The sequence below is a fragment of the Peromyscus maniculatus genome, chromosome 8 (assembly GCF_049852395.1).
Source record: "Peromyscus maniculatus bairdii isolate BWxNUB_F1_BW_parent chromosome 8, HU_Pman_BW_mat_3.1, whole genome shotgun sequence".
Taxonomy (NCBI): Eukaryota; Metazoa; Chordata; class Mammalia; order Rodentia; family Cricetidae; genus Peromyscus; species Peromyscus maniculatus.
In genome coordinates, this window is record NC_134859.1 from 28,920,194 (window position 1) to 28,943,632 (window position 23,439).

General features: G+C 42.7%; 1 protein-coding gene across 9 annotated transcripts in view; it reads left to right on the forward strand.

Annotated features, from left to right (window-relative positions):
- Ebf1 (EBF transcription factor 1) overlaps nucleotides 1-23,439 on the forward strand; it is a 389,332-nt gene that overhangs the window by 248,679 nt on the left and 117,214 nt on the right. For 7 of the 9 annotated variants that reach the window (XM_042283865.2, XM_042283864.2, XM_042283871.2 and 4 more), the window contains 2 exons: nucleotides 2,970-3,051; nucleotides 19,187-19,328. In XM_042283865.2, the coding sequence (XP_042139799.1) occupies nucleotides 2,970-3,051; nucleotides 19,187-19,328 (224 nt within the window). The remainder of the gene's footprint in view (nucleotides 1-2,969; nucleotides 3,052-19,186; nucleotides 19,329-23,439) is intronic. The other 2 variants (XM_042283866.2, XM_042283867.2) reach the window with 1 other exon arrangement.

The window sequence follows — 23,439 nt, forward strand, 5'->3', positions numbered from 1 at the left end:
TACTTAGGGGGAAAACTTTGAGAGAATTCCTGAGGCCCTGGAGTGGGTGGCTTTCCCCCAAAGAACTGGCCCTCCACGGCGGTGTCTTTGCCACATAAGGGTTTGTGTGAGGCCCTAGGCACCAGTTGATGGCTGTTGTACCCGTGACAGATGGTCAAGACTTCAATTTCAGCAAGTGATCCGCTGCTGAGGGGGTGGGCGGGGGATTCTGCCAGCAGGCCAAGTGGCAGGGAGGCTTAAGGTAACAGGGATCCGGTGTGTGCCCAGCATAGCTTTAACGGCAATCCGGTGTGTGCCCGGCATAGCTTTAAAGGCAATCTGGTGTGGGCCCAGTGTAGATTTTGTGCTAACGATGAGCTGCTGACAGGTGCCCCAGTACCACTCATCTTTGAGGTGCAGGATCTCTGGCTCCCTTGGTTCTTTTTTTCTCTCTGGCAAAGCCAGTGTCCTGTTTGCCTGTCTTTCAAAACCCATTTTGGCACCAGATGGAACCCCTCCCAGTGGCTAGCAGTTGTCTGACTTGAGGATGCCAGAGGGTGTGCTGACAGCTCCTTCTAACACAACCTGAATCTGGCTGTCAGGCCTGGGCTCAAATGGCTTAAACACGTACAGGCGGCAAGTATTATCAACCATGGGGAGACAGGCAGGGGGGCCCGCTGGGGGGAGATTGGTGGTGATAGCCCTCCTGAGCTTGGTGTTTGTTGCCTTGGGGAGGGGATAATGACCCTGTGGTTTCCCCTAGTAAAACCATTGTTCTTACTTGGCATTATTCATTTTCTACCAGTGAGACAATGAATATTAACATCTTGACTGTACTTCTATCAGTATGGACATCACCTTAGTGTGTTGGTTCAGAGCCCTGTCTCTGGGACCACTCTATTGCAAGTTGAATTCCAGATGCACCTTTACTCACTTTTGGACAAGCCATTGGATGTCTCTGATTCTTTGTGTCCTCCTGGATTATTGAAGGGGGACAGCAGGGGTTATTTAGGGAGATGGGAAGGAGGAGTGTGTTTAAGGTACTCAGAAGCATCTACTAGTGCCACCTCCAGCCTCCTGGCCTGCCTTAGGCACCACACAGCATCTCAAAATTGCTTTGTAAGGTACATGCTTTTGTTGTGCCCATTTTATAGATGAGAAAAGTTGAGGTCCAGCCTCTCATCCAAGGCACATGGGTAGTACTTGGTTAAGGTTTGGATGTGAATCCCATACTGGGTATGGTGGCTTTTACACCTTACCCCACCACCCCACACAAACTTCACTGTCGTCATTAGGATGGAGGTCATCCCTGTCTGGCCCCTGGGAAGGTTTTCATATATACTCTTCTAAGTATAGAAGTGAGCCCCAGCAATATGAGGGACTCATTACCCCTACGTTTACCCATTTGATAATGTCTGAAAGGCATGTGTACTGGTTGAGTCACTCTCAGAGGCTCAGAGGAACAGGGCAGTAGACATGGCCTGTTGAGAGAGGACTGAGTGGCTGGACAGCTAACGTGTGCAGCGGCAGAGCTGTTCTGGGCACGGGGGAGGCCCAGGGTGGATTCCCTTACACACAGCTGGACTTTAGCAGCATTCTGTGAGTCATTCGCCCTAGACAGAAGGTCAATAAGTTTTGGCCTCTGTGGAGAGGCCCTGGATGTAGGGGTGAACCATTATCAGAGGCCTTCTCATTGATGGGCTTTGAGAGTTGTGTAATGTTAAATGACTTCATTTAAGAAGACTCTTACATTGAAAAATCTTATCATTTCGTTTGAAAAAGTCATTGTTTCTCTTCAATGCTCCCATTCATTCCCACCCTGGAAGATCCTAAGAGACTAGGGAGAATGGACATTGTTCTGGAATGAGTATGCCGAAGCTGTCTGAACATGGTGTGTCTTGGTGTAGTTCCTTTAGGGTAGAGGATCACGATCACAGGGCCACACTGCTGACAGCCATTGTATGCAAAACTAAATTCAGATGGGGGCATCATGGAATGCTAGTTTTGCCTAAGTTATTTATGTTGAGTTGACAATTTAATTCTGGTAGAGTTCAAAACTTGGGCAAAAGGTAATGAAAAGAGTATTTCTAGAGTAATTTCATTGACCAATGTTTTAATACACCCCATCAATATATCTATCTAGGCCCCAAAGTAAAACAAATATGTAGAAAGTAGGTGGACATAAAAATCCTCTATTTTTCCCAAATAGAAAACAGAAGGAGGGTTTAACTGAGGGTGACCAGTATGAATATCCTAGCACAAAACTCTCCACATCAACTGCCTTTCCATGATGAACTCCAATAACTATGGTAGTTACTTAGTGTGGCCAAGTCCTGTATCACACTTTTCAGGACATTTTTGAAAGTTAAAATAGGTTCGCCAACAGAGGTAGGATTTCTCTAGCCAGTTGGAAACTGTGGTCACCTTTACACATGAAACCTATGCAAGTCTCTAAAAAGAAGAAATGATCTGGAGGTATTGGAGAAGTTGGAAGGGCTTAATCATTTTGTGAATCTTACCACTCCTCCCAAGGCTGCTAATTTGAACCTTTTATTTGGGGATGGTAAGATTTAAAGTATTTACCGTCTTCTTGTATTTATCCAGTATACACTTGGCCATTCATCATCTGTGAACTTAAAACACTTAGTGATATGTTATGCTTGGGGACCATGGGAACTCTCAATTAGATTCATTTGGAACCTATGTTAAATTATGATGATGATTTGCTCTCTGAATAAAAATACTCCCTCAAGGTTTACTTCTTTTGTGAGCTCTGTTGGCAGTATCAAGAGTGTTCTCTTCAGGGAGAAAAATCTACCTTGGATGCAATATGAAGACCCAGGCCTTGAGTATAATGCTGATCCTAACACTACTTTGAGTATTGTAGTAGACACAGGAAGAAAAAAGAACGTGTAACCCAGAAGTAATATCTGACTGTGACTTCCTTGTTAGGATTAAAAAGCTAACCGTGATCGTTTGTTTCTCCACAGATTCTTCCTGAAGTTTTTCCTTAAATGCAACCAAAATTGCCTAAAGAATGCAGGAAACCCACGTGACATGCGGAGATTCCAGGTGGGTCCCTCTTGCTTTTCTTAAATGTTAATAATGACTTGAGTGTGAAGAGTTGATGGGAAAACACTTTTCGTAGAAGACATGGAGCATAATTGTTTCTCTAGTGGCGAAGAGCAGGTGAGGCCGCTGGTCCCCAGGCATCTGCGATCTCAGAGTTGTTTTTGTTAGCCAAGGATTGGGGCTGCACCACCTGCGCCCACTGATGAAGGCAGCTGTGTCTTTAGAGCCTCATTTTGGCTTCCTGTATGGGCTCATGTGACATGACAGCCACAGATTAAGTCAATTACGCAGCAACGATAGCTTTAGTCTCTGAAACTGTTCTAAGGAGAAGTTCACTGGATAAGAGTAAGGAGCGAGACCAGGAAGTTCATTCTTATCCTCCGTTCTTCTCTCTCCCAATCTCAGCAGCTGTTAGCACCAACTGCCAATTGTAAGTGGACCCCTTAGGAAACAGAACATGTCTATACCCTCTGTTTGCTTCAGGGATACCCCTGCACCTCATATGTATGTATTACCCAGTAGCTTCCAGGTCTGCCACCATCTAAAGCATAGGAACCTGATGGAATTATACATATGTTAAAAGGCTGAAAACCTAAAAACAAAGGGGTTGACTTCTAAAACGCAGGTGTTTTAGGAGTTCTAGACATAATACTCCTGCCACTTCACGTGCTGAGAATCCCTTAGGACCTTGTTAAAGTACTGATTGAGATGTGGGGGGAGGGCTGGAATTCTATGTTTCTAACAAGCTCCCAGGTGGTATAGAACCAGGGAACATATCTCAGGTAGTCAAGTTAAGCCCCTTCCTTGTATTGCTCTCCATCTCGTTTGATGGGTAAGTTATTTGCCACGTCAATGTTGAAGCGTGCTTGCACAACCTGTCAGAGAGACAGCCTGGTGTTGAAAGTTCGCTCCTACGCCTGTTTAGTCAGCTCAAAGTGTAGCTTTCAAGGTAGGAGCTCCAAGGGTGCTTGAGAAATTTTAGCTGCACATTCTCTGAGGAGAAGCAAGGAAAGAGATTTGAGCATTGACTGTGGATGTCAATATCACAGTCTTCAAAATGATTTTTTTTAAAAGAAGTGAGACTTATTAGTCTCATTAGAGAACAAATCCAGTGGAAGGATGGTATTGTCTCTGGAGATCTTAGAGAATTTCTATAACATCATCTTAGCCTTACCACTTTTTGTCTGGATAGAGATGAATTGGGAGAATCCAATAATGTCTTAATTTCTTAGAAACTGTTTCCTGGCAAGCTTCTCCCTTCAAATTGTGATGCTACTGTTTTTTCAAAGTGTCTTGCAATGTGTGTGAGTGGGTGTTTAGCACGTGCTATTTGATAGCTTGCTGTGGTTGTTCAGATGAGCTATATATCTCTTTTGGCCAAGCTTGGGTTAGGAACAAAGATACACAGGCATGAAACAATTAAAGTGTAATGACCAAGCTTCATGACTTTACCGGCTTCAACTATGCTATATCCCTCAGGGCAGTAGAATTGGATGGACTTTGATGACACTGGGGACCCCAAAGAACAGTTATGTATAGTTTTACAGGACTGCTAGTGAGTTGTGGGTTTTAGAAATGTAACTCCAAGGCCAGAGAGGATGTCATTTCAGTACATTCTTTTTGAGCATAGGAAAAAAGGCCACAATTTACTGGTAAGGTAGTATATTAGTGATAAATACAAGCTTTTAGGGAAAATTCTTATTGTAAGATGAATTGCTAAATGGTTTTATTAATAAAAAAAAACCCGGAGCCAGATATTGGGGTGAAAGCCAAGAGACCAGAGGACTAGGGCAAGCCACAGCCAATGTGACCTCACCAATTCCTCAGCCTCCAAAGAGACCTACTTCTTGTATACCCACACCTATATGCCTTGCTGTCCTGCCATCTCATTTCCTCTCTCTGCCCAGCTACATCACTTCCTCTTTCTGTCCAGCTCTGTCACTTCCTGTCTGTCTGTACAGAACTACAGACCTTTACGGTTAACTAGTGTTGGAATTAAAGGTGTGTGCCACCATGCCTGGCTCTGGTCCCAGTGTGGCCTTGAACTTACAGAGATCTGGATGGATCTCTGCCTCCCAAATGCTAGGATTAAAGGCATGTGGTACCATTGCCTGACTTCTACGTTTAATATAGTGGCTGGCTTTTTCCTCTGATCCTCAGATAAGCTTTATTAGGGTGTACAATATATTGATGGACATAATGTATCACCACGTCTTGTGATGAATTTAAGCCCTTAATTTAGTCTAGGGTTTCTCAACTTGCACAATGAATTATTTAGACTGGATAATTCGTGTGTGTGAAGATCTTCTGTGCATTGTAGGATGCTCAGTTGTATCACAGAACTCTTTATACATGAAATAGCAGTAGAATAGCCAATTTCCTTTAACATGACAACTGAAGTGTCTCCATGGTGGGGAGAAAAGAGATAAAATGGCCCCTGATAGAAAGCCACTAGTTCTGTTCTATACTTGGTAACTTTTGACGAAGTTTGTGGTGACAATGTTAGTGCTGTAGAAACTGCATCCTTTTGATTAGGCATAATTGCCTTCTGACCCAAGGGTCCTTATAGATCTTCAAATACACATGATTGATGTATAGCCTGACAGTGCTTTTGCCTTTTGCCACCCAAATAGATTCTAAAACAGAGCTTTCTCAAAAGGAATGGCTACCTTGGCCACCACAGAGTCAAGCCCCGAGTTAAAAGAAGCTGTGTCTTTGTCAACCATGACAAACTTCTTTATGGATCTCAGGTTCAACTTACTGTGTTCCCATGACCCATGCTTTGAGCAGTGAGAACTGTGGGTTGAATGTCTCTGAAACCTGGTACCCAGGTTCAGTTGAGCTGTTCAGATGCTTGCTTGAACTCTAAGCCCATAAACCACACACTGAACTCATGGTCCCCTTCATTTATTTTTTCTCTCCTCGTCAAACTGGCTTCTCCTCCTTTCTTCCCTGCAGTTGTTTATTTTTAGCCAACTTCATTAAGTTCTAAGTAGATGACTATTTATACTAGTGTCTGTGTTCAATGAATTCCATATTCATATGTATAGATGCTATGTCCATGTGTCTGCCTTTACATACATCCATAGACATTCATGATGATGAGGATGATGGTGGTGGTGGTGGTGGTGATGATGATGAAGAAGCTGACACTTACTGAGTGTTTATTTCATGACAGGTATTATATGAAATGTTTTACATGAATTATGGTGATTGTCATAATATCTCTATAAGAACATGCAAATATGATGTTCTTATTCCCATTTTACCAATGAGGAAGTGAGCTTAGGGCAGCAAAGGAGATCACTCAAAATTACACTCCTACCAAGTGAAGGTTCAAGTCCAACACTGTGACTTGTATATTATCTGATGCTTTGGAACAACAAAGAACTCCTCCAGAGTCTGCTGACAGATACTTGGTGAGGCAACAGGGAAATCTGTTAACAATCAAGATCCACAGTGACACCCTAAGAGTAAATGCTTGAATCACAGGATAGCCTAGAAAGGCTCCCCAAAGAGACTTCATGCATGAGGTTGAACCCACCCAAGGTTGTCAAATGGGGGGACTTCCCTGGAAGGAAAGAGCAGTGTTTTAGAAGTGAGCGATACCCCTGAGTAGTTTCTACTTGTGGGAAAAATTGGAAATGCAGCAGTGAGTATAACTCTCTCCACCAATGGCAGTTTGGACTCTCTTAAGAAATCGCACTGAGGTTCCCAAATCTTAGGACCTGGTGGCGGTGGTGGCGGTGGTGGCGGTGGTGGTGGTGGTGGTAGCGGTGGTGGTGGTGGTGGTGGTAGTGGAGGTGGAGGAGGAGAAGGAGGAGGGGGAGGAGGAGGAGGAGTGTGTGCGCTCACTTCTGACATTGACTGGAAGTTCCTTACAAACAAGGGACATTCCCATCTTTTGTTTTCATAGCACAGAAATTGAGTCTCTGGTTTCATGTACTTTTTTATTTTAATGTCCCCATTGTCCATGAGAAAGACTGAGAAAGCATCTTTTTGGCATGGACAAATCCTGATCCACTCTTTGCATATCAGTGATATTGAAAGGCTAAGTTCCAGAAAGTACTGATGGACTTACCCTTCGTGGACTATGAGGGGAGTCTGAGTCTCATCAGCTGTCTGTGCTGTGGCTTCTTCTTTGTCTCTTTGGTATGTTTCTCATGTCAGCCCTGTCTTCACACAGCCAAGCCAGTGTATGTCTCCTCAGAGGAGCAATCAGGGGCCCATGTAGGTGACTGAGGAGGACATAAGAAAGGTTGTTGATCTCCTGACATGTAAAGACATTCTGTCAAGCAGACTCAGCCTCACAGCGCTGGGCTTCTGGTGTGTAAACAGAGACTTCTTAATTACACAGGTCATGTCAATTAGTGTGACCTGAGTGGTCTCAAAAAATTAATCACTTTCTGAAAAGCTTAGGCAGTATGGCATAAGCCTTGAAAAAACCTAGTACAATCCTCTTTTTTTTTTTCTTTTTTTGAATAATGGATGTTTTCTTTTTGAAATCCCTAGGCTGTGGTTAAGGTAGCATATTTGCTTAAATACAACCGTGGATACAGGCTTCATTTAGTGGCGGTGGGTATGGGGGAAGGGGGAAGGAGAGGGGGGTAAATTGGGGCTAGCAGCAGCCCGTGACACAGGGAGCAATTCAGTGTGACTAAATGAGCCCATTTCTCTCCCTTGACAGTAAAAAGATGCTAATGTTAAGGGACCACGTTAAAGCCATGTCACAGTCTGGTTTTTAACTGACAAGAGCCAGACAATTCAAGGTTAAGATTTAAATCCTTAGCCACCTCTTTCCTTGTTGGGACTGGCAGAGGAGAGCAGTGGAGGAGGAGCAAGAATTGGGCAAAAGTTGTCATCCTAGTAGAAACCATAAGACCTGGAGACTGAAGTAACATATAAATTTCCAAATTCATCTTCTTCCCTCAGCAAAGTTTTTTGATAGGCTATAACTCTGCATCTGTATCTAAATGCTAGATCTATGACAAGAGTATATATGAATATAGATGTAAGATATATTCTCTCATTCATGCGTGCAAGCGCTCAGGAGTATTTATTAGAGTGCTAGGTGGTGAGTCTATAATGACGGATGCAGAAGACAGAGTCTTTGCTGTAATGAAAGTGATATTTCAGTTGGGGGTTATTTTAGGGCAAGAGTAGCTGCTGTAACACATAGACCAAATAATACCCGATAGTTCACATATAGAGCAAAGAATATCTAACGGCCCATATATAAGAGGTACATGCTGGTTATTCCTGCCTTGAAGAATAGATTTTTTTTTCCTTGAAATAATCTGGGAACCTGGCAGCTCTTGATTTTATGCCTTCCCAATTACAAAGAGTCTTACTGTATTCATGGAGCAGAAGAAAGGTGAAGGATATATCAAGATAAGTTCATCACGCCTTCAAATTCTTAGCTTAGAAATAATCCTCGTTAAACCTGCTCACTTCCTATTGGCTAGTAGCCAGGCACATGGCCACGACAGCCACAGAGAGGTGTGCCAATGACCAGTGACACAGCCCAGGAAGGAGAGAAAGTGAATGTATAAAGAATGAGTTTCCACTAGCTGTCACAATGAAGATGTGTAAAGATTAAAAGTCATAAGTAATTGGAAATGGTGGTTATTGCCATAAAGAAAATGAACCAGGAAAATGAATTATGAGAGAGGGGGGGGAGAGAGAAAGAGAAAGAGAGAGAGAGAACAAAAAACAGTGGAGTTGAAGATGGCATCCTACCTTGAAGTATCTGATTGGAGATGGTGGTGTTTAAGCTCAGAGCTTAATCTCAGAAATCAAGTCCTTGACATCCATGGATTCTCCTGCAGATTCAACTACCTGCAGATGGAAAATATTTGAACAACCCTGCATCTGTGCTGAATATGTATAAAATATTTTTGGTCATTGTTCTCCAAGTACTTATGACATATTATTTATAATATTCAATATTCTAAGTAGAGATTGTCTAAACTATAAGGAATATATATGTATATATATGCTAATATAAAATAATATTATTTTAAAGATTTCAACATTCTTGTGTGCATATATAGGGGGTGTTAGAGCCAACTCTTTTTTTCATTTTTTTTATTAAGAACTTTTCTATTCACTTTACATACCAACCACAGATCCCCCTTCTTCTCTCTTCCCAACCCTCAGTCTTCCCCCCCAACTTACCCCCCATCCCCACATTTTCCAAATCAAGGTCTCCCATGGGGAGTCAGCAGACCCTGGCACACTCAGCACACTGAGGCAGGTCCAAGGCTGCACCAAGGCTGTGCAAGGTGCCACACCCTAGGCACTGGGCTCCAAAGAGCCTGCCCATGTACCAGGGACAGATCCCGATCCCCCTGCCTGGGGGCCCACCCCAAACAGTTCAAGCTAAACAACTGTCTCCTATAACCAGAGGGCCTAGTCTAGTCCTGTGGGGGCTCCATAGCTATTGGTCCACAGTTCATGGGTTTCCACTAGTGTGGCTGGTCATCTCTGCAAGTTTTCCCACCATGATCTCGATGTCCCCTGCCCACAGAATTCCTCCTCTCTCATTGGTTGGATTCCCAGAGTAGAGCCAACTCTTTAGCAAGATACCAAGTTACATCAGTCTTGGAAAAACTAACAAGGGCCCTGAGCAGAGAAAACTGCAAGAACAAACTCATTTTATCATGTCTAAACATTCTTCCTTTACTTAGTCATTTGGATAGAGGATAAAAGAAATCATTAGGTTATTTATCCCAAATGTCTAACAAAAGTGTTTTTCTTCTCTAAATGGATGACATAGGTTAGGACATGAAAGGGGAAGTTTTTAAAGGGAATCATAAAAAAAAATTGGAGAATTTTGTTATTTACATTAAAAAACCATGGTCTCTTCAAATCAATATATTATATGCTGCAATTATAGCATTCTTAAAATATATGCCCAGACTCAGTGGTGAAACAGCACGCTTTAAAGGCACTTAAGGAAGGAAGCATCCTCTCCTCCTTTTTCCTCCCCACCTCCACTCTCTCTCCCTCAGATGTACTTACACTGCTTTGACAAACAACACATCTTACAATTAAATTCTTTCCCAACAAAATGCTGGGAGCCTGAGCTGCCTGCACCCTCTTATGCAGAATAATTTCAAGACGCGCCCTGCTGATTAATTATACTGAAAGCACCTCTAATGATAGCTTCAGAAAACAGGATTAATTCGTGAAATGTGGTCAGATGTGGGGACTCTTCAGCCTGGTCTATGAAACCATCACAGCTCACTGGGCCAATATCTGTCTTGACATATGCCTCGTTCTGAGCCTCGGCAGACAGTATGCATCCCTGATACTCGGGGGGGGGGGATCCTTGGGGTGCCATGTGATGAGAAGTGGATGAGCACTTAGCAGAAGTAGCTCTATATTAAGTAGAGCTGCCTCCAAAAAAAACTGTCAAGTGCAAACAAAGGTGGTTGTGAAGTGTTTGGGCTGACCAGTGGCTACCTGTTGTTCTGGGAATGCTCACTGTTATGGGCAGTTACAAACTATGCTACTTTCTAACTTGTGATTTAGCAGGCTCTTGCTCCACTTCAGCTACTTCTCCACTGCTCTTGCTCTCGGTCATTTTGCGCTGTCTCAGCTCGTTGACCTTCCTCCTCTTCCTGCATTTGTCTTTTCTGAGTACACGAGAGTCATTCCAGCCTCAGGATCTTGCTGCTCACAGTTTGAACTCCCTGGGAAATTCTGCTGCTGCCTCACTGGATAGCTAGATACTCACTGCTCAGACTTCAGACAAAAATGTCACTTCCTCAGCATGACCTTTGCTAATCACAATCAAAAACAATTCCTATTTGATATGACTTCCTTCTTATTTTTTTTTCCTCAAATATATTACATTCCAAAATTTGTTTTTATTGCTCACCTAATTGATCCTTTAACCTCTTTCCTTATGTTAGGGATGAAACTTCAAGAAGAACTCAACTAATAGGAACTAAGAATCTGTTAAGAAATTACTCTGCATTTTGTTCATCTCTAATTCTCTAGTATATACAATAATGCCTGACCTACAGCATGCGTGGGGTAGACTCATAGCTCATTCCTGTGATTGGCATGTCTGTGGTTACAAACTAGTAAGTGATGGGCTTGGAAATCCATTAGGGACTATCTGAACTTGTATTCCAAACTGTTGACCAGAGTTACCTTTGCTTGTACCTCATTTCTACATGGACATGTAATCTTCAAGTCTCCAGAGAGCACAGGATCCATCTCTGTTTACCTCACTTAGTAAGCACAGTACCATTGAAACACCAGAGACACCTTCAAAAGTCATCAGAGGCATCCACACCCGCTGTGGAAGGGACCAGGTTGAGCACATTGACAGCTCAGGAAAGACAGTAGCTGATCTGGTTTCTGAAGGTCTCCATCTCTTTTTGTATAGCATAGGAAGTATCTGCTCCTGTCCTCCTCTTCAGAGAGGAGATAACTTTGCCCTGAGCCTCCAGTGTGGATTTAATTCAGTTAGCCACTCCCTGCCTCCAGCAGTTCCACTCTGTTACATCCTGGAGGTTCACGCGTCCTCCATAATTTTTAATGACTTATTTGGGATCTTTCAACCAGATAGAAACTAGCAATCAGGTACATTTCGGGGAATATCTCATTCCTTATCAGTCAAGGATATTTTAAAGGACAAAGTTAATGAAGACCTAACTGCTGCAGACCATTTTTATGTAAATAATACTTAAGCTGTCATCAGGCACCTCAAAAACCCTCCATTTGTACTGGAAGAAACCAGCAGAAACGACAGGGTAGACTCAAGTCAGGACTGTACACTGTTGTGAGTCAGGACTCAGTGCAAAGGCAGAGGCTTTATTTCTGGCTCACCTATGCTTTTATTGGTGCTGTGGCTCTGAGGACACTTAAAAATATCCCAGACCATAGTTTTCCAAGCTGTAAAACGAAGTGTTGCCCCAATTTGCAGTATCGTACCTAGTGAGGATTTGTTACTATTTTTTTTTTTAATAAGAATCTCTATGATAACATTACTTTTCAATCTAATTGGTATTTTTGGAGGAAGAATCATACTTACTTTTCAATCTAATTGGTATTTTTGGAGGAAGAATCATACTCTCTATTTTAAAATGATTCAAATGTAAAACTGCCACTTCAGAGATGCTCACAGGCATGCCATAGCCAGTATTTCTATAAGGTGTTGATATGGCCTCAGAAAAGCAAAGTTACTGAATAGTTGCAAGTAGCCTTATTTTGATTATTGTTTTATTTATGATTGCGTGTGGGGGTGGGTATGTGTGCATGGGTGCAGGTGCCTGTGGAGGCTGGAGGCCACAGATTCCCTTGGAGCTGCAGTTGTAAGCAGTTGTGGATGCTGGGAAGCAAACTTGGGTCCTCTGCAAGATCAGTACGTGATCTTAACAGAGATCTAAACTCTATCTTCTGCACCAGGGCTGCCTTATTTTGGATGCATTTGGCCTTTGCTGTCTGCAATGTTGTTCCCCTTTACTATGCTTGAGAACTCTTAGCTTGAAGCAACTAGTTTGTTGAGTCTCTTGTGATTCTACTGTTCAACAAACTTGCTCAGAAGTAGTTTGTCAGAGAGGGTATAGAGCCGTGGTTCTCAGCCTTCCAGAAATGTTTCGACACTTTAATACAGTTCCTCATGTTGTGGTGACCCCCAACCGTAAAATTATTTCATTGCTACTTCATAGCTGTAATGCTGCTACTGTTACAAATTGTAGTGTAAATATCTAATATGCAGGATATTTGATGTGTGACCCCAAAAGGGTCATGACCCCCAGGTTGAGAACCATTGGTAGAGAGTATAGGCTGTATGGGAAGAGGTTGGATCAGTGCTTTGAAGAATATAGGGACTACTTTGTACAGCAATTGGAGGTTTACAGAAAAATGACTCCATGGAAGTTCTTATATGTAACTAGAATGCCTTTCCCTCAGTTTCCCTATAGCATGATATATTTGTTGTAGAGTGCCAATGCCAATTCATCACCATTAACTAAAGCCCATGGTTATAGCACACTTCTCTTTCTTCTCTTTGTGCTGTATGTCCCAGAGATTAGAACAAACACAGTAAAGTTGCTATCCAGCAGTACACTATTATATAAAATAGTTTCACTGCCCTAAACTTTTGTCCTCTACTGATCCATCCCTCCCCTTCCCCAGTCCTGGCAAACACTGATTTTTTTTTTAACTGTCTCCATAGCTCTGCTTTGTGCAGAATGTCATTTAGCTGGAATCATACAGTGTATAGCCTCTTCAGATTGGCTTTTCTCCCCCATTTAGTAATATGCATTTAAGATTCCTCCATGCCTTTTTGTGGTTTGACAGCTCATTTCTTTTTATCACTAAATGATATGCCATTGTATGGATTACTAGTTTGTTTATCCATTCACCCTTTGAAGGACATCTTGGTTGCTGATGTCTTATATTTAGTTGAAAATTTTTGATGTAATTGCAGAGGCACACACAATTGGTATAAGTAGCATTGAGAGATTCTCATATATCCTTTGACCAGTCTCCTTCAATTTTTTGCAACATTGTAGAACAACATTTCAACCAGGACAAGGACCTTGACAGCATCTGCCCATCTTTCTCCAGTTTCTCTGAAAGCGCTTATTCTCATTTGTGTGGGGGATATTTTTCAGTTCTATAAAATTTAATTGCAAGTATTTAGGTTTATCTATCTACCACCATAGCCAATGCATTGGGCATCTCCATCACCAAATAATGGCTCCTCTCATTTTTCACATTCTTTCTGGGTGTCCAAATTACCTTTTTTGGAGGATAGTGGTAACACTGGTTTAGGACCCACCTCAATGGTCCCATTTAATGGAATCAAAGCTCTAGCTGGAACTTCCATCATTCCAAAGCACTGGGTATTAGGGATTCAACACATATATTTGGTAATGATAGTGACATTTTTAACTGCTTTTAGAAAAGGCTCCCCGCCCCCACCCCCACCCCCCACCCCTGCTCTGCATAATTCTTTGGAGATTAAACCAGCCGTGTCAGTGATTTTATACTTTTTCTTCCTGTATAGTATTCCATGAAATGTCGCTCAGTTATATTTTCATTCATGTGCTTCAAATCACAGTTTTTTTTTTCCAATACCCTGTTATTGAACTGGTTAGTGGTTAGAGCATTTGCCTGGCAAGCCTGAGGTTGGGAGTCTGGACCTCCAGAAACCTGTGTCAATGTAGGGTAGGCATGGTGGCCCCCCCCCCATCATGCTAGCCACAGAAAGTCGAGACAAGGCAGATCCCCAGAGTAAGCTGGTTGGGAAAATAAATCCTGTGTGTGAGATCTGAGTTTGATTAAGAGACCTTGCCTCTCGGTTAGTGGAAAAATGAACGATGACTCCCAATATCAACCCTGAGCTCCCAGATGCACCCGAATACTCACTACAACAAAAGCAAGTCTGCACACACATGCACACCACACACACTTGTGAAACACAACAAAAGAAAAGAAATACCTGGCTATTAGGGTCCATGGATTAATGTAAAAATTCAATGAGTTGAAACCATAGAGAAAGTTGCCATGAACCAAACTGTGCTCAGCATTTTCTTTTATGGAAGCTTTGAAAACCAAGGTTTGTAATTTTTCAAAAATAATTCACCAGAGTGACTAACTTATTAAGAAGAAAATACTAATTTGCCAAAGATTATTAATTTAAACACTGACAGTGCTTTGAAACCACATGTTTGCTCTGGTTTTAGAAATGCATGGAGATGGGAATTTTCAGTCCTTGTATTGGTCATAATCCCTTCTATGCAAGCTGCTACTTCTGTTACTGTGATCTGCCATTGAATTTAGCAGCTTGTATCTTTTTTTTTTTTTTTTTTTTTTTTTGAAAATCTGCTCATGAGACAGAGGTTATGCCTCATGAATCTTAGATGATATAGTTAGGACACACAAGGTCTCCTGTGTGACAGGGAGCGAAGGACAGCCTGAGAAATGATGGAGAGGGGGAGCTAACCAATCACAGAACTTTCTAGAAGTCCTTCCTGGGAAGAGACGTTGGGAAAATTAGACTAGTAAGATGTCTGATTTTCAAACTGCTTTCTAAGCAGTGAGGTTTCACTTAGTGTCCAGCTTAGAATATAGCAGGCCAAGATGGAGATGTCTTCTAGGAAGTGAAATTATTCACTCTAGGAAGAAGGACAATTCTCTAGCATTCCCCATTGTGAGGGCAGGCCTGTCAACGGAGATCTGGAGGGCAGAGGGCTTACTCCCTCTGTCCTCTTATTCAAATGTGGTTCTTCTGGGACCTTTTCACGAGAATCAGGAGTCATGGTGTCAGGTCTGTCAGCCCAACAGCTTGTTTTGAACGCTTCATTTGGTGTTACCTGCAAAGGAAGAATGCCCCTTCTCCCGCTACTACTGGTGTTCACCAAGTGCTCACCGAGGACCAGGCTCGCCACTTGCATGACTTCAGCTGCACAGAATTCGCCTTAACAATCAGAGACTGTTATAAATGTCATCAGAGTGTCAGGGATTCTGGGATGTAGTAAAGGGTAAACTCACCTCCAGCTGATGGCCAACGTTACTTTAGTAAAGGAAGATAGTTATTTCGTGTGCCATCCTTCCAAATTCTAAATAGAGGGGGATGGTGATAACAATCACCTTTGGGGTGTCAAGATCCAGGAAGGAATGCACTGGATCAGTTTCTGAGCTGCTGATAACAAAGTAAGAAACTAAAATAGTGTAAATTCTCAAAAAAGCTACAGGTAGCTGCAGACATCCCCCCTCTTTCTCCTTCTTATTACAGCTTCGTACTAAATGCTCTTGGAGGGCGGGGCTCAGAAGAAGCCACAGGACCCTATAACATAGACCCAGCATGCCTGAAGATGCTGTTCGGAAAAGCAATGCCCCTGTACATATTTTATTTAAAAAGTCCACTGATTAAAAATATACAAATGTCCAGCCCTAAACCTGTATTTATTTCTGTAGATTGAACTCAACCTAGAGTTTGTTTTCATGAATAATTTGTTGCAAAGGATTTCAGAGCTATTTCAGGGGAGTGCCATCCAGTAGAACACTCTGGAGAACTTAAAATTCTGTATTTGCCCTGCCTCGTCCAGTGGCTACCGGCACTTGAAATGCGGCTCCTTTGACTCAGGAATGGAATGTCATATTTTACCTAGTGTCAATTCCAACAGTCAGACTTTTGGGCAGTGGAATTATAGGAACTGGAGGGACTGGTCCCAACAGACACAGTAAAATTGTAGACACCACCGTTCTCATGTTGATGCCCTCTTTTTCTCTGGGCAGTGGGATGAAGGGAGAAATAAAAAGGAAAGGGAGGTTGATTCCAAAAGGAAAAGAATGTTCTATTGTTATTTTGTCCTAAATTCAAGATGTGTTCTATTGACAGAATCTGGACACGAGGAAGCCTTGTCAAGCCTGTCTGTCCCCTTCACCTGCCCCTACTTGCCAGCAGCCTACTGATTCTATGTTGAACCATGGAGGCTCGTTTTCCATCTGCCATGGGTCTCTTTTCAAAGTTAGCTTAGAATTCCGCCCCATCCCCCGCCCCCTTTTCATCTCACAGACTACTTTTAATTGCTAGTGACTCTGTGAGTTAATTTCAGAAAGTACTTGCTTTAAATTCATCCCAATTGTTCCCAAATTGGACTGGGAGAAATTATTTGGGGCTTGGAACATTGTGCCATGAGTTTTTGAGGGACATGTCTACCGGTTAGTTTCTAGAATATGGAACACAGGGATCCTTCATTCCCCTTTGTCTGGTTCTGGCTGTGCTGACCGTCGAGTGGTCCTGTCGCACAGGCGGCTCTGTGGCCTTTCCTTACAAAGAAAAAAGGAAATGCATACAGTATAGTTTTCTTTCTTAACAGGGTTTGGGGGACTTTTTTGCCCTTTTTATTTAATGTCGGCAATTTAGGTGGCAATGTTTTACAAGGAAACCAGATGTTTTAAGTTGTACTGTTTGTAGCGCTGGTGTCTTCCAGGTGTTTGTTAGGATGCCATTGCTCTCTTCTCTGAAGACAGACGTCTGGGGTAACCACTTTCCATTTCCTGCCACTGGAAACAGATACTGGTTGGGATTTCCTTTTATAGCTTGTTGAGCTAACGACTCCGGTGACCACTCAGTTGTGGTCTTGTAGTAAATCAACATTTCTTTGAAAGAGCCAGCTGTTATATAATTTTCGGTGTCACAAAGCCATCCCCAAAAAGTGCCTCTCATTGGTCTTAATGATACTGTCATTGTATGGGATAGTTTCTGAAAATAGAGGAGTCGACCGTTTTCTTTCCTTCTCCCCCCACTTTCTTCTTTTAAATTAACCCACGATTGATGAGGGACAAACACAGGCTTCAGACCCTGTCACACCTGGTCAGCTAATGATGAATATACAGAGAGCATGCAGCCAGCTGCTGCATCAATCTCTGGTGTCCCTCTGCCAATGACTTGTTCTAGATGGAATTTTGACAGACTGAAGAGAACACACTGGATCTTGGGTAGCTTCTGAATTGTCAAGTGTGCATTTTAATACGATATTAAAATCAACCCTATTAGCCCCTTGTTCATAGTCTGTAGTTTATGGCCACCTCTCAGGAAAAGGAAGTTGCACTTATTTTGCAGAAAGTTTTTAGATGAAAATGAGGGACAGTAGGATGTTGTACTTTGACATCGAGGTTTGATAACTGACAAGTCTGGACCAAGGTGCATGCTTTCCCCTATTTTCATCAGGCAATGAAACCACAGTATTGCCCCAAAGAGTCTAGAAGCCCATGTCCCCTTAGCTAACTCAGAGAAAAGGCTGTCTCCAAAGCTAAGGGCACAGTACATACCAAGTTTTGTAAAGCCATCCACCTCTTTAGAAGCTAATGCCTCTAAAACTAGAGAACAATTAAATCAAGAGTCTTTCCAAGCAACTGGGGAATTGAGCAAAATAAATCAGAACTCTTCCGATTTTGCTCAGGAGGCTGGCCTCATTATAAGAGCAGATCTATTAGCCTTCTTGCCATTGTCTTTCATTTCTCAAGTGAGGTGATTCTAATTAAATTAATCTGCATGTCAATCTATTGGTGATCAATCAAAGAGCCCGAGGTTCCCCTATGCTGCTGGGTGCTTGTGGCTGACAGGGGCTGATAATGGAGGAAGAAATAAGCCAGCGGGCAAAGTTAATTAGTCAACATAATAGGTGGATTAAACAGGGGCTGTCTGATGGCCATTTCTCGTGTCAAAGCATGAGTTGGGAGCCAAAGCTGCGATTACAGGCAATTATTATATTTGGTTGTAAGAGGTCACATGAATAAACATATCTCTGTGGATTCAGTTTTAATCCTCCTCCCCTTTTTAATATAAGGAGATATGTAGGTCAATTCTGTTCATTGTTTTAGTCAAAGTTCTAGAGGCGCATGTTTTTCTCGGACCCTTGTGGCAAGCCTGACTGAGTCACCCTGAGATGTGGCCTGGGCATCTAAGTTGGCATTTCATTAGTTCTGTTTTACTTTTTTCTCTTTGAAACAGATCTAAGACCCTTAATTAGCAAGGATTTTTTTTTGGGGGGGGGGGTTGGCATGATGATAAGGGGTCTGAGGGAGGTATGAATATGATTCACCAAACTAACATGGGACAAAAGAGTAAAATGTGTAAGAAACTTCAATAAGACCCCTGGGAGAGGAAGACACAAGTAGATCCCAGCTTCTACTCAACCCTCTCATTTTCCTGCCCTACCTTTGTAACCCTGACACAGCAGGGAGGAGATATTTTAAAGATTTAAAAGACTTCTATTTGCATGATCTACTGTGATATCTACTTCAGTGTCTAAACTGAAGGGTAATTTAGGTGAAACACAGCCACCCTTGTGTAAAAAAAATATATATAAAACTGTGCTAATAAAGACCGCCTTGTAAAAATTATGGTTAACAGGGTACCTTTTGCTGCATAACTATAAACTGTGCAATTTTACTTAAAACGGCATCAAAAGCGTTCCATGCCGAAGACCCACTCATCAATAGCGCCTCTTGTTAGACATGTACAACATAAGCACCAGTTATTATGTGAAATAGCTGTGCAATTTTCTTCAGCTCCCAGCTGTTATTTATTTAACTTGAGTTTATTTCCCACCATGCTTTTATATGAAAATGTTCATTCATTTTCCTCTCCTGTCTCCAGGTCGTGGTGTCTACCACAGTCAACGTGGATGGCCATGTCCTGGCAGTCTCCGATAACATGTTTGTCCACAATAATTCCAAGCATGGGCGGAGGGCTAGGAGGCTTGACCCCTCGGAAGGTACGCCCTCTTATCTGGAACATGGTAGGCGAATCATTTTCATTGGTTGGCATTGCTACTTTTAACTGTGACTTTTCGTGATTTCTTCCTTCCATTCCACCACATTTCCTGTTGTTATAAATTATAGACTTTCTGGTTGAACACCACTGATGTGCTTTGCACTTTGACCCTGCAAAGTAAGAAGCTAAGGACTTAAAGGCAAGGGTATATCTTTTAAGCATACTCTTTTTGGTTGCTCGCCTGACTATCTTAGAATGCTGGTATCTGTTACTCTCAGCTTGGGAAGAGAGAGAGAGACCTGGACCAAGGAGCTCCCATTTGAGTACAAAATGAGAAAAGGCCAATCCATAGGTGAATAGGGAGAAACATCCAAACCTGACAGTGCATCTGTGTGACTACCTGTTGACTTCATTTGGAGATCTGGTTTAGAGTCCAGGGTAGTTTCTCATCCTGCTGCAGTAATCAGGCAAAATGTCCCTCTCATGCCTTCCATTCTCTGGGCCAACAACTCCCTCTTCTTCATCACGTGACACAGCCTGCTGTCCCTGCAGGGGAGACTTTGGCCAGGGAGAAATCACTACCACTGAAGATTGGGGGAAATCAGTGGTTGTCTGTGAGACAACTGCAGGAAACAGGCAGAAATGTTTCAGGGGAAGGGTGTGTTACTCAGAGGGAATCTGAATTAGCTTGGGTGTGCACGTAAATAATTCGCTTGAGTGTCTAGGCAATGAATTCCTCTTTCTGTCTACCCAAGAGTCTGCCGCATACCAGCTACCAATTGCGCTTTCTCTGATCTCCTCAAATGAAACCCAACCTGTTCCTCTCTCTCTTCCACTCGTCCTTTGCCAGGTCAGCAGGATTCTTCTGAGAACACGGCCATACAAATTATCATCTGATAGCCTGACTTTTACTGTGGCCCACAAGCTATCCATGACATAATTCATAAGGCAGAAAACGCCCTTCTCTGCCAGCATCCCAATTTAATAAACACACCCCTGTCATCATTTTTGCTTGTTTTTTTCCACCTGTGCTTGAGAAATACACAAACAGTACATTTTATTAATTGGCCCGATGTCATACTCTTAGAAGGCATTTTCCCCCACACCCAGTTTTATAGTCTTTCAAAAGTAAACCATCATCGTTCAAAAGCTGAGGCTTTATGTTTCATTAGTGCCGAGATGGATAGATATTACTTTTTTTCAGGAGGCCATTTGAAACACCTGCTCATGATTACATCCCTAGCTCCATTTCTGTACTTAAAATTATTCGGATCCTCACTTTACAGTAATGGTGCTTCCTTAATACCCTTGAAGTCACTGGAGGCATCATATGACTAAAGGTGCTTAGGTGGGAGGGAGAAGGAACACTTGACGGATCCTCAGCGCGCACAGTTTGGAGATCCTGGGTTAGGGACCAAAGTTGTTGCTTTCCCTCTGACTGGTTGGTTGAAATGGGAGCCGGCTGATCTGGAGATGGACTTAACAGAGATCTGCAGTTCACGGCTCGGCGAAAGCTCTAAGCACAGCTCTCCTACCTAGTTCCCATGGCTAGCTCCGATTTTTGCCCTTAGGAAGTGAGGAGAAGGCTGGCAGGATGGCTCAGTCAATAAAGCATTTACTCTAGAGAACCTGCTTCCCGACCCTCAGAATCCACATTAAAAAGTCAAGTCTAGTCTGGTTACATGCTTATGATTCCATCTCTGGGAAAGCAGAGACAGGCAGATCTCAGGGAACCACTGAAAAGGCAGCCTAGCCCTACTTGGTGAGTTTCAGGCCAACAAAGAGAACTTGTCTCAAAAACAAACAAACAAACAAACAAACAAACAAAAAAACAAAACAAGGTGGTGACACCTGAGAAACTATACCCAAGGTTGTCTTCTGGCCTGCAAACAAACACACACACACACACACACACACACACACACACACACACACACACACACACACACCAGCCCAGGTAGGAACATGTATACACAAATAATAGGAGTGAAAATAAAGTTTCAAAGGAAATGGAACAAGCTCTTGCACCATACTATTTAAACTTGCAACAAACATCCCAAAGTAAGCAAAGAAAAAGCCACCAGCTAGTGAAGGATGCCTCCAAAGGGTAGAGGTCAGTGACACTGTTTTGCAAGGTAATGCAGAGAACAAAGTCTTGAAGTAGGCACCAGCAATCCTAAATTCTGTTCTTCACCTCACTCCGACCTCTGTCTGACCCTGGACAAGTCACTTTAGCCTTTAGGATCCTTGGTTTTCTTCTTGGTAAAATGAAGGTGGTTATCTGTTAGGATTAAAACAATAGGTCTCTGTGTTGGGAGGGTGAAGGAGATGTAGATTAGGGAAGTGGGCTGGGTGAGGGCAGCGAAGGCTGCCCCGTGCATGCCCTGTTGCCACGACACTAACCAGTGTCTCTAAGAGGGAGGCGTGGGGCCAGATGTTCCAATTTGACAAGTATTAAAACTATCCTACTTTTGAATTCTTAATAACTAACTAATGTTATCATTTAATAACTAATAATTAGTATTTAAACACAGAAGGGAGGAGAGAGAGAGAGAAGAAAAGACACAGAGGAAGAGTGTTGCCCATGCTAACGGTTGAGGTCTCTTGATCGGAACACATGTAGGCATCCTCTTAGCTCAAATGCTCCCTCGGTTAGGATACATATTACTGTAACAGCTGGGATATCATAGCATTCCCCAGACAGAAGGAAGACTCTTTCTTCTGCTTTGTTTACCAGTCTACAAAGAACCTTGTTCAAAATGGTAACATTTCACTGCATATCAAGGGTTAGCTATTGCTGGAGAGGTCGCTATGCCCCCATGTCCTTCACACTCATCCAACCCTTACTTTACTTCTTTCCAGGAGAATGTAAGGGGAGACATGTTCAGAACTTGAGTAATGACAGTGCAGCAATGTAGAAATCTGATTTTCTACAAAGTAGCCATAGATAACCAGCCACTCATTCAGACACTTCAAATGCATGCACAAATATCTCCTCGGCCAATTGAACTCTTGTTGGTGATGGGTGGGAGTGGACCTGTAATTCATGTTGGTTTGGGGGAGAATACTTCTATCTTCCCATTGAAAAAAATCCTGTTTAAAATGCCTTCTTAAGACTCTCGCCTCCATCAACCCAAGCTTCTGCTTCAGCATTACTACCCTTTCTTCTCACAGCTCGTCTTTACCTCTTCTTCACCTCTTGAGACCTGTAGAGTCTTCATCATTCTGGGCCTTTTCCCGCCTCATTTACAGGTAGCCCGGATTATGTTGAACAACACAGCACATCTCTATTTATATCCTGTTTGTCAGACACTGGGAGGAAAGTCCCTTCTGTGGCTCATCTTTCTACATTTCTAGAAAAGAAATCATGGTTTACATTCATGCACAGTCTTCCCTGCATGGCCCATGCACTTGGAGCTCCTAGAAAAGAAATCATGGTTTACATCCATAAACAGTCTTCCCTGCATGGCCCATGCGCTCGGAGTTCCGTAGGCTCAGATTAATGTCTCTGGATTTCAAATCTGAGGGATGACAAAGGCAGATTTATTTCCTAGAATCTCGCATGATCCAAAGAGGTTGGAACTTGGAACACTGTAGCTCATGGTAATCGCCCCCTCCCTCCCATTTTTCTCTCCATTCATAAATACTAAGATTTTCTTTGGCTGGATATTTATGGGTGCATTTATTGATGCTTCTTCTTTAAGCAATGGCTTTATGGAAGATGTACAGTTGTGGAGGGAGGCAGCATCACATCTAACTGCTCTCAGGATTCTAATTCCTATAAAAGCATGGGTTTGGGACCAAGGGACCTGAATCGTGCCCACCCGTGGTAATGTGAAACATTGGTATATATGTGTGTGCCTCATCCTCCAGTCAAGCCACTCAGGCAAATTTGTGGGGACTGTGTGTAAGAGTGCTCGAAAGGGCTTCAGGAATTTTGTTATTGTCACTGTGGTTCATCCAGGGTTTCAGGTTCTATTTACTCGAATTTAAGGCCAATTGTGGCATCAGTTTCTCTATTTCTTTCCCCCGTGGCAAAATGCTGTGTCCTCACAATGCTAGAGTGCAGAGACCCTGTCAGCTTGCATGCGCTAACACTTTATTATCTAATGATCTAATATGCAACAAGGCAGAGT